Source organism: Myiozetetes cayanensis, unplaced genomic scaffold, assembly GCF_022539395.1.
Source record: "Myiozetetes cayanensis isolate MyiCay16 unplaced genomic scaffold, myiCay2020 scf5-8, whole genome shotgun sequence".
Taxonomy (NCBI): domain Eukaryota; kingdom Metazoa; phylum Chordata; class Aves; order Passeriformes; family Tyrannidae; genus Myiozetetes; species Myiozetetes cayanensis.
In genome coordinates, this window is record NW_026087742.1 from 62,218,073 (window position 1) to 62,231,795 (window position 13,723).

At 44.1% G+C, this 13,723-nt stretch overlaps 1 protein-coding gene across 1 annotated transcript in view; it reads left to right on the forward strand.

The window, feature by feature from the left end:
• The first annotated feature begins 6,341 nt into the window (after positions 1–6,341).
• THSD1 (thrombospondin type 1 domain containing 1) overlaps positions 6,342–13,723 on the forward strand; it is a 28,258-nt gene continuing 20,876 nt past the window's right edge. Inside the window, exons 1-2 of the mRNA XM_050333141.1 lie at positions 6,342–6,503; positions 12,622–12,760. Of these exons, the coding sequence (XP_050189098.1) occupies positions 12,703–12,760 (58 nt within the window). The 5' untranslated portion in view covers positions 6,342–6,503; positions 12,622–12,702. The remainder of the gene's footprint in view (positions 6,504–12,621; positions 12,761–13,723) is intronic.

Genomic DNA, 13,723 nt, shown 5'->3' on the forward strand with positions numbered 1-13,723 from the left:
TTCAGAAACAATAAGAGGTTGCATCTTCTGGGAAATCCTACTGCAGCCCTTGGCAGATTATTCCAGTGATTATTACCTGTTGGAAATACGTTTTCGGTGTACATAATCAGAGTTTGTTTAGCTTTGGCTTCTGAGCACTGGACCTTATATTTAATAAGTCCTTTATTAAGCCTGGTGTCCTGGAATGTAACTGTTTCTTAAACATAAATCATTTGGATTCTTTTTGTCCACCACATTGTCCTTTCTTCTGCTCTTCCAAAGGCTTTTACCTAATAACCACTGTGAACACCAGCAGGGGACCAGGGAAAGCTATAGTAAAAGTCCTAACTGCAGAGGTAATTTGTTCCTCCAGTTTTTATACTCACAGCCATCACACACAGACAGCATGTCCATGCTATCAAACACTTGCTTGAACCTATGTTCACGCTCAGCTCACTCCCCATCCACATACCTCAGATGCAAATATGACTCAGATGTCAGACTTTAGATCTCAGACTTTTTCTGGACTTTCATTCCTGTGGGCATCTTAAGAGGGAATGTGGGGTTTGAGGGTGGTCTTCTGAAAACTGCACTAGGCTAAGTGCACTGCAGGCAGGCTTCCCGGTGGACATCCGAGGCTAGAGTTTTCTTAAGCACAGTAGAAAAACTATGAGCCTGAGCCTTAGTGGGTTTATTAGCCAACAGTGTAGATGGAAAGGTTCAAGGCTTCATCTGATTAAACCTGCCCTGCAGCTTCCTTGGCAAGTTACAGATGCTTTCCTGCAGGTTTGCTTCCTCGGGGCTTGTCCTTTGTGCTATGGTTGTGTGATTATTTCTCACAGTGACAGATGAAATTTCACTTGATCATCTCTTTATTTTGATACCCATGCTACCTACTCTCTCAGCAAGTTTTGTGTTTCCTCATAGGAATTTGGTTGAGGTCATATTTCTTGCGCTTTGGCAGTAATACTTTCAGGTGGGATAGTGGCAAAAGACTTGTCAAAGTAAGGTGACATTGTTCTCTGCTCCAAACCTGTGGGCAGCAGCACGAAGTAACTGGTATGACAGTGGGAGCTCAAGATTAGCTAACAACTCAGTATGAACTCCAGATCTTTGTAAAGTAATGAGTCCCCAGGAGGGAGCTGCACATCCTGTAAAGCATGTTCTGCAATCTTTGTTCCTAGATGTGTAATTTTATGGGAGCTGTATTAAAATAGGTATTGTTTGCTAAAGCCCAGCTTACTCAGAGATTGTTCAGTGGTAGTGACTTTTCTTCAGAACTTGCCAGTCTCCCATTTTGTGTGTTATCTGAAAAATTGAGCAGTGATGATGTTAGATCCTCTTTTAGCTCTCTGATGAAGTTTTAAATTGCTAAAGACTAATCTATGCTTAAATCTTTAGGTAAATACATTCTGCATGAAAATTACACATTAAAAGGACATTTTGAGACCAATTAGTGAACACTTAATCTTTTTAAAGCATACTGTGCTAATTCTACAGAAGCATCCTTGGTGGAAATGTCAGAAGTTACCAAACCAAATATTCTATGAAAATTCTATAAAATTCTATGAAAAAAACCACTGCTCCCTTTACTCACCAACCTTGTAACTTCATCTAAAGTTATTTTCCACCAACTTTTGTCAAGTGGCATTGGTGATGGTACTTTCCCTTTTTACTATCAGCTTTTCCATCCCTGTGTCTGGAATCAGGCTAAGGCTGACAGCTCTGTATCAGCCAGGGCTGCTCTCTTTTTACAAACCAGTCAAATCAGTAAAAATCCACAGATGATAATTCATCCAGTGGTCTGAAAGCTCCACAGCATCTCCAGACCAAGTGGTTGGGAAAATAACATTTACAAACTGTTGGATACAAGTTTATCCTAGGATACTGATTTTAGTTCTTTAAGTGGAGCCGCTATTATTTTACATTCTCAGCCTTGTGTTGGTACAGGAATTATTTTCTTAACAACCTGGAACAGGGATTTATCATCTGTTTTCCATGCCAAACCAGAACAGAACAATTTACTGTGTTTCTTTTGCATTCCAGTTAACAGGTTTTTCACACAACGGTAGATCAGTTGAATAGCAACCATTCTTTTGTTTCAAATATATATTAAAATTAGACAAATACCTTATCACTCAACATTGCTGACTGCAGATCTCATCTTGTTTTAAGTTCTTCACCAGCTTTATGCTTCTGATTTCAAATGATTTCTGACAATTTTACCTTTTTTTCCTACTTATTTTTATTAATTGAAATGCCTTTGTGATTAAATTATTAATATTCTTGACAGTTTTCCAATCAAGGCTGCAGTCAGTCAGTGCAAAGGCAGTGCAACATTTCTCTCCTTTTTTTTTTTTTCGATAGCTCGAGAAATTTTCTTGAACAGTGCAGAGGTATCATTTGAAAAAGGACATGGTTCAATTTCTTCCTTTTTTCCAGCCTCCAGTTTCCAGCTTTTTTAAGTTTCCCCCTAAACCACCAAGTATTTATATTACCATTTTGGCCCTTACCTTGATCATCCATAACAGATGACTATCTTGTATCCCAGCCAGCACTGCTCTGGGGATTTCACAATTAATTCTCCTTTGCCAGTGCAGATGAAGGCAAATAGAGATTTCTTTGGCTTGCACGCTTCTCTCTGAGTCAAGATATTATTACTGCTCCCATTGGGAAGCTTGAGGTCAATTTCATATCAGCAAGAGGAGGCTTTTAGCATATTTTGCACAGATAGAAATCACACACAGTGTCACATCTCTTCCCCCCTACGCAGAGCAGAGAGGGAATTCGGTAGCCAGCCATTCTGCTTTCACACCTGGTGGTCTGTAGACAATATGTGCTACTACACGATCTTGTTTTTATGCCAACGGAAGAAAAAGACGTTTTCTTCCCATCCCAACTGTGCTGGCAGTGGGGAAACCAACACAGCACCTTATGCCCACTGAAAACCACCAGCACAGCCAATCTGGTGATGATGCCCTTCATACGAGTACCCTTAACTTGGTTTTGGGTAAAATCAAGCAGATCTGTTTCAGGCTGCGGCTGGAGTCAGCCTGGCTGAGCCAGGGGGCAGCTGCCCACAGCCCCTGACACCGCCCATCACTACATGTGCAAGTGCTTTCTGCACAGCTGCCAGCAGCTGGAAAACACGCAATCCCATTTTTACAGGCCATGGTGCTTTTTCCTGCCTGACCTTCCTGCCGTGGCTGTCTTTAATGTTTCATCCACAACAGGCCACCTCAGCACAGCAGCTACCTGGAATCTGCACGCAGGTGGGATCCTTCTGCACGCTCCCTGCTTGTTTATCGCATTAGCAGCTGGTGCTACGGATCAGCAATTAAAGGTTACTCCCTCTTTGTATCCTTCAGTGTCTAAATTAATTTTGTCCTCGAACGTTATGGTGGTGGACTAAATGAGTATTCATCTGCTCTCTTGTTCTCCTGTCCCTTCTGTTACTAGTTTCTCTCTCTCCAGGGAGACCAACCCCAATGGCAAGGCAACCCAGCATTTTATCCACTGCCACTCAGATGCCTCAGAGACCAGCTCTGTTGAAACATTTTAATGAAAAATACGTTCCTGATGAAATTTGGACAGCATCTTAACAAAGACAGATGTTAGTCCTTAGCATCACAGTTGGTGTGTTATGTCCAAACATAATCCAGTGTGCTTAAAATGGATTAATAAAGTAGCCTGTGTATTTATCCTGAGCTCATCCTTCTGTTATCTGGGGTCTACAATTTTTACCATGTAAACATAGGGGCAACTTGTGATTTTTAGTCGCTATTTTTTTGGACTCTGTTCCGTTTTGGAAGGCGAGATGGGTCTGAAAGAAGGCACAGAGGAGCACAGTGACCTGAGCTGCCATCCTGGCTTTGTTTCTGGCTTTACAATTTGAGAATAATCTCAATCTCAAGCAAATCAGTTTACTCTGGCAGAAAAAATAAGACAAAGCTTTTTTCATCAGGATTGGGAAACAAAAAGATCAAAGATCACTCATAACTCATAAAATATTCTAAGGCCATTGGATCAAAGGCACTATAGTAAGTGCAAAATACTGCGATACAAGTAAAACATCTTGCCACATGTTCCAGACTCTTTCCTGCTGCGTGGATTTCTTTACTTTCTCCTCTGCATCACAACAGAGGAAAGAGATTTTTTTCTTAGTGATTAAAACTTCAAAAGATTGTGTTCATAGAGGAAAAAGGCCTGGCAATACACTCACCAATGTAAGATTTTTCAGATGTTAAATACAGGCAGCAAGTGAGACTGGAGTTTCCCAGCACTGGGACTTGAGCAGACATTTCAGAGCAGGGAGCCATTCACCTACTCGCCTCTGAATTTCTCCATCATCTGGAGTCTACTTACAGTGTTATTTTCTTTATTACTGTTTCATTCAGACCAAACCAGTACCACATTGCATCCCCTGGAGCTCTGGCACAACTGTGCACCTCTGTACCTTAGCACCTCCACAGTGGCACTGCCTGGAGACGAATTCTTGCTGCCAGTGTCACACAGGCCAGGATTGGGCACGGGAAGCTCTTAAGCATCCAAAGGAAGGGTTGAGCAATCTCATCACATGCCATATAACAGATCGTGTAGCTGCAAGTGTCTGGTGGCAAAACGCAGTGTCCTTCACTTATCAGACTGGATAAGCACATGTGAGTATCTCTTGCCCTCCAAAACATCAAACAAAATCTTACAGACACCAAGAGACAGATGAATTAACAAAAAACTGTACACACCTCTATTAAAACAAATCAGGAGAATACTAGGAATTTGAATTGCTAAAATTAAAATGTTTAAAAACAGCCTGGAAAATCGTTATGATAAATGAATGGTTCACTTTTTGCTGACAGTCCGAGGTCCTCAGTGTTCATCTTGCTCTCTTGAAGGTTTTTGTCAGTACTCCAGATGGCAGTGTGCCTGTGAAGCATTAACCACCGCAGACCCCAGCTAGCATTACGGAAAAGGGTTTTAGAGCAGGTTGATCAGAGCCCAGTGACAGCGGTGGGCGGCAACCCTAATCAGCTGTTTGGTCTCAGCATTCACTTGGGGCAGGGATTCCAGGGATTTCCACAATGTGGAAATCGTATTTTCTCAGTCATATAGATGATATGATTTAACTAGGAAGGATGTTTTCATCTCTTTATAATTTTGGACACCAAAACTTAACTTACATTTACTTACTCTTGGGCCTGTATGTCATGCCCACACTTACTGCAAATGAATTATGGAAAGCAGGAAGATTCACTACATGTAACACTGCTTGATTTAAATGCTCCTTGAAATCCTTTAGTAGCTTGGTGGGCATGTGGGTATCCATTGGTCTGTATTTAAATCACAGACTTCATGTCAGTGAAACAAATTTAACCGTGTTTTGAGATATCTGAGTCTGTTGCACAAAAAGATGGAAGTTTTGTGTTTTTTTTCAAGAAAGCTCTGCAAGAGGATAGTTTTATCATGTAACAACAGTCCCTGAACATTATCCATAAACACTGGGCATAACAAATACCCATTCATATGTGATGTTTGGCTGCAGATGGGCACATTAAGGAGCTCATGCTGCTCTTTGCCATTTGATGTTCTGTCTTCACCACTGAAAGCTAACTCGCTGACTCTGGACAGCAGCCTCCTGCCTGCCCACTTCTCTCTTCATTAGTCAACAACCAGCACCAATGTGCAAGCTTGTGCCTGGGCAGGTGCCCAGTGGCAGGGAAGTGATTAGACTCAAGAGTCACACCATGTGCCTGAGAGTGTTGTCTAAACATTTCTTGAATTCCCTCAGGCTTGGTGCTGTGACCACTGTCCTGGGGAGCCTATTCCAGTGCCTGACCACCCTCTGGGTGAAGAACCTGTCCCTGGTATCCACTCTAAACTTCCCCTGACACAACTTCATGACATTTCCTCGAGTCCTGTCACTGGTCACCACAGAAGATCAGTGCCTGCCCCTCCGCTTCCTCCCATGAGGAAGCTATACACAGCGATGAGGTCTTCCCTGTCTCCTCTTCTCCAGGCTGAACAGACTAAGTGATCTCAGCCGGTCTGTACGGCTACCCTGCAAACCGCACCGCACCGTGAGGAGAGCGGCCGGGGTACGGAAGGGCCCTCCCCGGGACCGCCCGCCGGCCCAGACGGGGGGCACACACGGCCAAGGCTCCCGGCGCGCCCTCCCCTCGGAGGGCGGCCGCGTCCCTCCCGACTCCCCTCTGCCCCAGGGGCCGCCGCAGCTCGGCGGGCGGGCGTGTGAGGGCGGCGCGGCCCCGCCAGGGCAGGGCCGGGCCGGGCCGGGCTGGGCAGGGCCGGGCAGCGCCTCGCCGCCAGGGGCGCGGGCTCCTCTCGCTCGGCGCCCGCCGCGCCCCGCGCCCCGCTGACAGCCGCGCCGCCATTCAGCGCTCCCGCCGCCGCCGGAGGGCACCGAGCGCCCAGGGCCGCCCCGGCGGTGTCTTCTCCACGGGAAGGATCTCGCTCCGGCCCCGTCCCGCCGGGCGCTCCGCCCGCACCGAGCCGCGGGCAGCGGCGTGGAGGTGAGCGCGGGGCGGGCGGAGGGCGAGCCGAGCGCGGGGGCGGCGGGGACCGGGCGCGTCCCCCCGCCGTGGCGGTGGCGGTGACGGTGACGGGGGGCTGGGGCCATGGCAGCCCCGGGCAGCCCCGGGCGCGGAGCCCGCCGGGCGGTGTCTGGCGGCGCGGAGCCCGGCGGGCACGGGCAGGGCAGGGCAGAGCCCGTCGGTCGGTGCGGACGGGACCGCGCCGTGACGCTCGGCTATGGGGGGTTTTAAAAGCAACCCCTGTGGCTGCAGGTCCTGATTTTGTCCCTGCCCGCCGCCCAGATCTTCCCTGTGTTCGCCTGTGTCCCGGGGGCACGGGCCGTCCCGCCCGGAGCCCCGGTGTTCCAGCGCTCCCGAGGTGCCGGGAGCACCGGCACGGGGAGCGACTGCACTGGTTTGTCACCAGAGTCCGTGATAAGTAGGATTGATTTTAGTATTTTTTACTACGTTCGGTGATTTCTACTTTATGGCAGTCGCTAGACCAGTCGAAACCGTGTGAGTACGCGCTAAAACCAGGGTAATCCGTAGGAGAAAGCTTCCCAGTTGTCTTTTTGACACTGATACTTCATGATATTTCAGACCTGCTTCTCAAACGTACTTCTAATTGGTTCAACTGTGCAATATGTATTCCCCATACTGTGATCTTTAAAATAAACTGCACTAAAAGGGGAATTCCAGAAACAGTGGACAATATATATTTAAAAAACAAACAAACAAACAAACAAAAAACTCTAGAGGGGGAGGGAAAGAATGGATGACTGCGTTCCTTCCCTTATGCCATAAGGTCTGATCTAATAGATTTAATTCTTTTCATTCTTTATTTATTATTTCTTGGACACCTTTCCAAATCTCCTTATGCTTAGTAAACTTGTTTTCACTATACGTTTTCTTAAGTAAATATCATCCATATATTCTATCTACTGTAAGCCCTTTGGTTTCAAAGGACAGATGTTGCTGGCCAGCTAGCTCATGAATTTCTGAGTTATTATCAGAAGGTGCTGAGAAATCCCAGGATTTTGTGGGATCTGACCCCAAATGTTAATGAAAATAGGCTTTACCAGCTAATTATTGGGTTTTTTCCATGTACACGGAGGATCTGATGCTGTCAGTTTCAGCCTGGTGAATTTAGATGCATAATTTTAGTAAAGCTATTATCTGATAACAATGTAAAATTGTTGGATGTGTAAATAAGAATGAAAGATGCCTTTGAGGATGTCAGCTCTAGCCCCCTGCTGTGGCAGACATCGTATAGCAATGCTTCTGGCTAGGCTCCGTATCTTCTGAGAAGTGGCATATTTTTGCCCTGACCACTCTGACTGGTCAGCAGTGATTAGATTTTGATAAAATGTGATGCATATCTGAGGTGCTCCCTCTTTAATGCCAGAGCAGGAAGACTATATGGGAAGTTCTGAAATTCCCAGCAGGTGGTAACACTTCAATAGCTGCCTAATCCCATTGCAATAAGCATATGCTGGTTGAAAATAATTAATCTCTTTCCTGCCATACAGATAAAATACCTTAAATTTGAGGAAATGTTGCAGATACACATTTCTTTTTGCTGTTAGTGCTGCTTGTGAAATATAAGGAGGATTTAGGCACTTTTCAGGCTTTTCTGTCTCTGGCCTGTTTTACTGTCAGCCTCTCATGCATAGCCAGAATTGTGCAGATTTTGGGTTGCAAATATAACCGAAATATGTTAACTAATGGACAACTATTAAGGACACTGTTTCTCATCTGGATCCTGCTCCCTCCCCCCACATTCTGTCAACATTTTGCTCGCTTTAAATTCCAATAAATATCTTTAGTTTTCTGACAGCATCATTCCATATGGCTGTCTGGCTTCTTGCTGGATCTGTTGGGGCGGCTGGAATAGGTGCTCCTGTGTGAGGCAGTGGCTGGGTCAGCCTGCACTTGGAGTTGTGGGGTTTGGGGGACAAGGAGAGGCCAGGGCTATGCTCAGAGGAGAGATGAGCCAAGACAGGCCTATTACCCAAGGAGGATTGGGCTGGGTCAGGGGAGGGCTCAGCTCTTGTTGGGCGTTTGCAAAGAGGAGGAGGACTGAGCGTACTCATAGGTAGGGTGAAATATGGGATCCATCAGTGGCACTTCCCTTTGCATGAATGAGGCTCTTTGGCGCAGAGGTTTTGAGTGCCGTGGGCTTGTGTTCTCAATAAACTCTGTGCTTGGTCATGGAGTATCTGATTAATTCCTGATCTCCCTTTCTTAACTTGAAGGCTCATTTGCCTCTCACCTACCTTAGGATGTGGGAGTAGGCACTGAATGCTATACTGTTGCAGCTGGGGAAGGTGATAACTGCTCAATCAGCAGGTGACAGCTCTCAGAAGATGTAGCAGATTCCTGAAATGTCATATCTGCACTGTGGCCTTGGATACTGCTGCAGAAAGTACTAGGAGTCATAAATCAAAATGCACCTGGTTTGTTTTTTGATTTGGGGTAGTTTATTTTAGGAGCTTTTTTGTGAAACCAAAATGATCACAAAATACTATATGATTTTAATGATGTAGAGAAATAGGGATGTTATTTGAATATATGAGTTTTATTATTAGATTAATATATGCGTTTCTAACAGACAATATATGTAACCTATTCTGTTACTTATTTGCAAAAAATATTGTAAATAAAATTTTAAATTTCATGTTTGGCTCTTACACAGTTCATGACACTGTGGTGCCTGCAAGCCTCACAGCTGATGTGGATTTATTCTTGTAATAGCCATACCAGATAGTGAGGTACTGTCTCCAGTGGAGAGCTATGCCACAGGAAAACGAAGTGATGTGACCAAGATCGCACAGGAAATCTGTTGCAGAGCAGGGACTCAAGGTTTTCCCGTGTCATTTGCGTTACACATAAGCCTCTTGGTCTTCATTTCCAAGGCGCTTTATGGCTTATGCCCTCCTCATCTGTCATTTCAAATTCCCCTTGGAGAGGAAGTCTTCCACTTCCAATCAGTCCATTACACCGTCTCTTGGAAGAAGAAAGCATCTTTTTATGTTGCTGTGCTTCTGCTACATCTCACACAATAGAGCCTCAGTTCATGCTTGTCCACGGGAGCAATAAATTAAAAAAGCCAATTATTCGAAGTCTGATAGCCTTCTCCGTTCAATCATTTTTCATCTCATTAAGTTAATGAACTTGAGGTAGAAGGTCTGAATGGAGTAGAAACCATTTTAGATGCACTGTCGGCCTCAAAAAGCAAAATTTTATGTATGAAAAGTGGAAAAATAATAGAACAGAGGGAAAGATGTGGAGAGTTTTGGAAGAAGACCTAAAAATGAAAACAAATCTAGGAAGAAGTTGGCTTAGGGAAGACAGAGGAGAGAGGAAAATTCTGAACTGAGCTTAGAAATCAGTGTAAGGCCTGTCCTAAACTAAGAGGAGGCAAAAGGAGGAAAAACTGAAGGAGGAGAGAGGAACAAACCTATGCAGAAAGAGAGGAGCCATAATACACCAGAAATGGGCCAGCAATTCTTGCATTTAGAAGTGCTGTTAAAATTGGACTAGCAATGGTGCAAGAACTCAGGGAGGCTTCGAGAAGACAGTTTAATTGCAGCTGTGTTCAAGGCAGGGCTGTATTTCGGCTGGTAGCCTAAAGTAGCTATATGTGTGTGAGGTGGGAGGGCTCCTGCTGCAATCCAGTAATGGTAGAGGTGTGCAGAGGGTGAAGTAGCCCTGGGCTAGGCTTCCAGAGGTACCTGAGCTCACTAATTGGAAGTTAGTTTTGGTACTGTTTCAAATACTGCAGTTCTAGCCTGGGTGTTGCCCACATGGCATGCTGGAGTCTTTTCCCAAGCAAGCCAAGGTAACACAGAAGGAAGGGTGAGAAGGAAGGAGGTTTTGGTCTGACGAATGATTGGTGTTACCAAAACACCCAAGGGCTCTGGCGCTGGGCTCCATCCACAGGCTTGGTTAGAAAGAGTCTCTGTCCTGAAGAGTCTGCTCTATAAATACAGAGTATGAAATATGGGGTGGGAAGGAGGGGAGCAGATTAATGATGCAGTTTACTGACATCATATGTCTGGCAGTGACAGGAACAGAAGTCAGGTCTGGTCCGTGTGCCTCATGCTGGCACTCTGTCTCATGAACCACGCTGCTTTTTCCTCTGTTGGGCTGATGTGCGAATTAGGATGTAAGGCAACTACCTCCCTCAGGAGTGCTCTCCTGCACAGGCCTTTTCTTTCTTCATGAGGATTTATTCTCCATTCCACAGCTTCATTTCCTCTGTGTAGTGTGTCGCTCATTAGACTGAGATTAGGATTATTTGAATTTCACCTGCCTGTGTGTGACTCTCTGAAAGAGGTATTTATAAAAGCCATTTGAAAAATACACAGCTAGGAAAGCTAGAAATGGAAAGAATCCATTAAGTCATCCAGCACAATCACAGTTGTGGCCCACAAAGTAGTTTTTCCCCTCTTTATTTCAGGGCAGTTTACAGCAATGCCACATAATTTCTGCTGTTTTCCTTGAGCATCTAGGCTAGAGGCCAGGGCATCTATTGCAATTGTTTTTATAAACTGATACCTGCTTTTTCTTCCTTGGGCTACCTTGATTCTTTGTTTTAATTAACTGATAAATGACCAGGAACGATACAGGCTAGGAATGATGTCCCGACGTGATGCTGTGCCTGCTGCACAGTTACAGAGTGGCTGCTTCAGGAAGCAGGGCTGGCTCTCCACCACCCTTTGCTAGCAGCCTGGCCCTCCCTTGAGGCATAAGGTTTGTCTTCCTGTAATTTACAGCGTATCAAGTGAAATTGTGGGTGGTGACAGTATCACTGTCCCTATCTAATGTTTTCTGGAATCTTGTCAAGTTCTTGGGCCGGATGATGATTATTCCTTTCAGATATGTACAGCTATTATTGTAATGGGCTTTTACTGTTAGTCTTTTCTTAGAAATTATCCTCTCCAGCCACTTGGCACAGAGAGCAGTTCAAAAAGCTTTCAAATAACACATCTGCTGCCTCTTAGTTCAGCAAGTCAAGCAATGTAATTGTTGTAATACCTCATTTGTGATTCCTAAAGACGTACCTGATCCTTGCCGTACTTGGTTCCTATGTTTTACTTTTATTCTCTGCAGTTTTGCTCATTCCTAACTTCTGCCTGCTCCAGTGCCAGATTTCTCTCATAAAATTAGGTTGTAAACTTAATGGATCAAGACCTTTCTTGCATGTTTGCGTGATGGTTAGCACAGTAAGACTGACCTGCAGGTGCTCCTGTGAAACACAGAAGAGCAATTCTTATGTTTTCAGAATGGCCTATGAGTTAGAACTTCTCTTTTTAGATTCCCTCCTACTTATGTGTCTGAAGCAAACTGTTTGGTTTTGCTGCTATCATTGTGCTTCCAACCTGTTTTATCTAATTGTTATGAGACTCATAAAGACTAGTTTAAACCACATGGACATAAAACTGGGAAACTTGCCAAAAAGAACTCTGTATTGACTTAGCCAAGGCTGCAGAGAATGTAAACTTAAAAAATTATGGAGGAAAAAGTGAAAGTTAGCACCTTCTCCATCTTACCAGTCTGAATGACAGAAAAGGCAGTTATACATCTTTTATAAATCTAGTAATATGATTAAATATATTACTAAACCTGAATTACAGAGGATTTTGAGGACCAAAAAAGTAGTTTGCTCCTGAGCTTCTTTCATGCCTGAAAGCAGTTATGAAACAAAGTCTGAAGCGATATGAACTGTGTAGCAGCAATAAGTCTCCAATATCGATATGTGCTGAGATCAGTTATATTTTGTATAAATATTCATTATTTTTCTATCATGAGCCTTGGTCTTAATATAGGACATGCACAGCAGCAGTTACTGCAGTGCAATGATAATATTTTTGTGATCTGCCTTTGTTGTTCTGGCTCAGGAGCTGACATTTCAGGAGGAAAAATTTATTGTACAGTGAATTGTAGTTGTGCTTATTCAATTGATCAATTGATACAGTGTTAGTAATTTTGAGTAGAAGGGGGAGAAATGTTGATTAATTGTGGTTTTTTTCTTTTTATGCTTATTAGCAGGATGTCTTTCTTCTTGTATTTTATGAAACAAAGTTGAGACAGCTGTATTTTTTTTAACTTACAGGTGTTCTTGGAAAACGTACCGGCACTTTGGAGCTGAAGAAGGACATGAGGAGTAAAAGGACCTGGGATCTCAGTGGTCAGAATGAAACAGATGTTGAAAGATTTTTCAAATCTATTGTTAGTAGTGCTCTGTGACTACGGTGAGTATTAGAGCTGTCAAGGGAAACTTCATTATGTGCATTCACTGGGTAGTTTTGGATTTATGTTTCCAGGTGATCTGTTGAAATCAGATGCTAGAGAAGCTACCACTGATATGCACAGAAGTTAGATCTTATGCAATATTTAGGTGGAAAATGCTACTTGCATAAACTGTCCCTTTAGATCAGAGTGGCAGGAACCTTTCCTGCTGTAAATTTGCTCAGAGTGTTAAAAAAGAGAAATGAACAGATTTCCACGAGCGTCAAGGGACTGGCTGTGATAGAAGTAGCAACTAGAACTCTATTCTCTTGTAAGACTTATATTTCATAATATTTAATGAATGTCATGAAAAATAGACCTGGTTTAGGTATCCATACTAGGATGGGTGGAACTGCGCCACACAACTGCCTATTTCTCTCCATTACTAGAAGAGGAACCTCCTATGGTTGGCTGAGATGTAAGCATCTGCAGTACAGGCAACCTGCTATGGCTGAGTGACCCCCCACCTGATGGACCTAAGCTGCCACTTAGAGAGCTTTTGAGAACAACAGAAGTGTTCTTTCTTCTGACCATATAATAATCTAAAGGGTGATATTCATATTCATTCAGTTTTGGTCACAAAAAATTAGGCAGGTAGTCAGAGACAATCAGTCTCGTTTGAGTAGTCCATGCATGTATCAGCACATATCGAAAGCATCTCCAACCCATCTGCAACAGAGATGTGTAGAATGAAAAAGCACCTCCTTCTCACCTTCAGCTGACAAGGAGGGAGGTTAGACATCTTAAGTTCAAGTCAGACAACTGCAAGACGTCTACAAGCTGAGGGGCGTGGTGTCTCACATGCGTGGTGTCTTATCCTTTTCACAAATGTAGTAAGTAGGAAGTAGATTTGCAAAGGGAATTAATTCCTTATCACACAGGGAATTAGAAATTTTGTAGATGGGACTCTTAATTCCTAAACAATA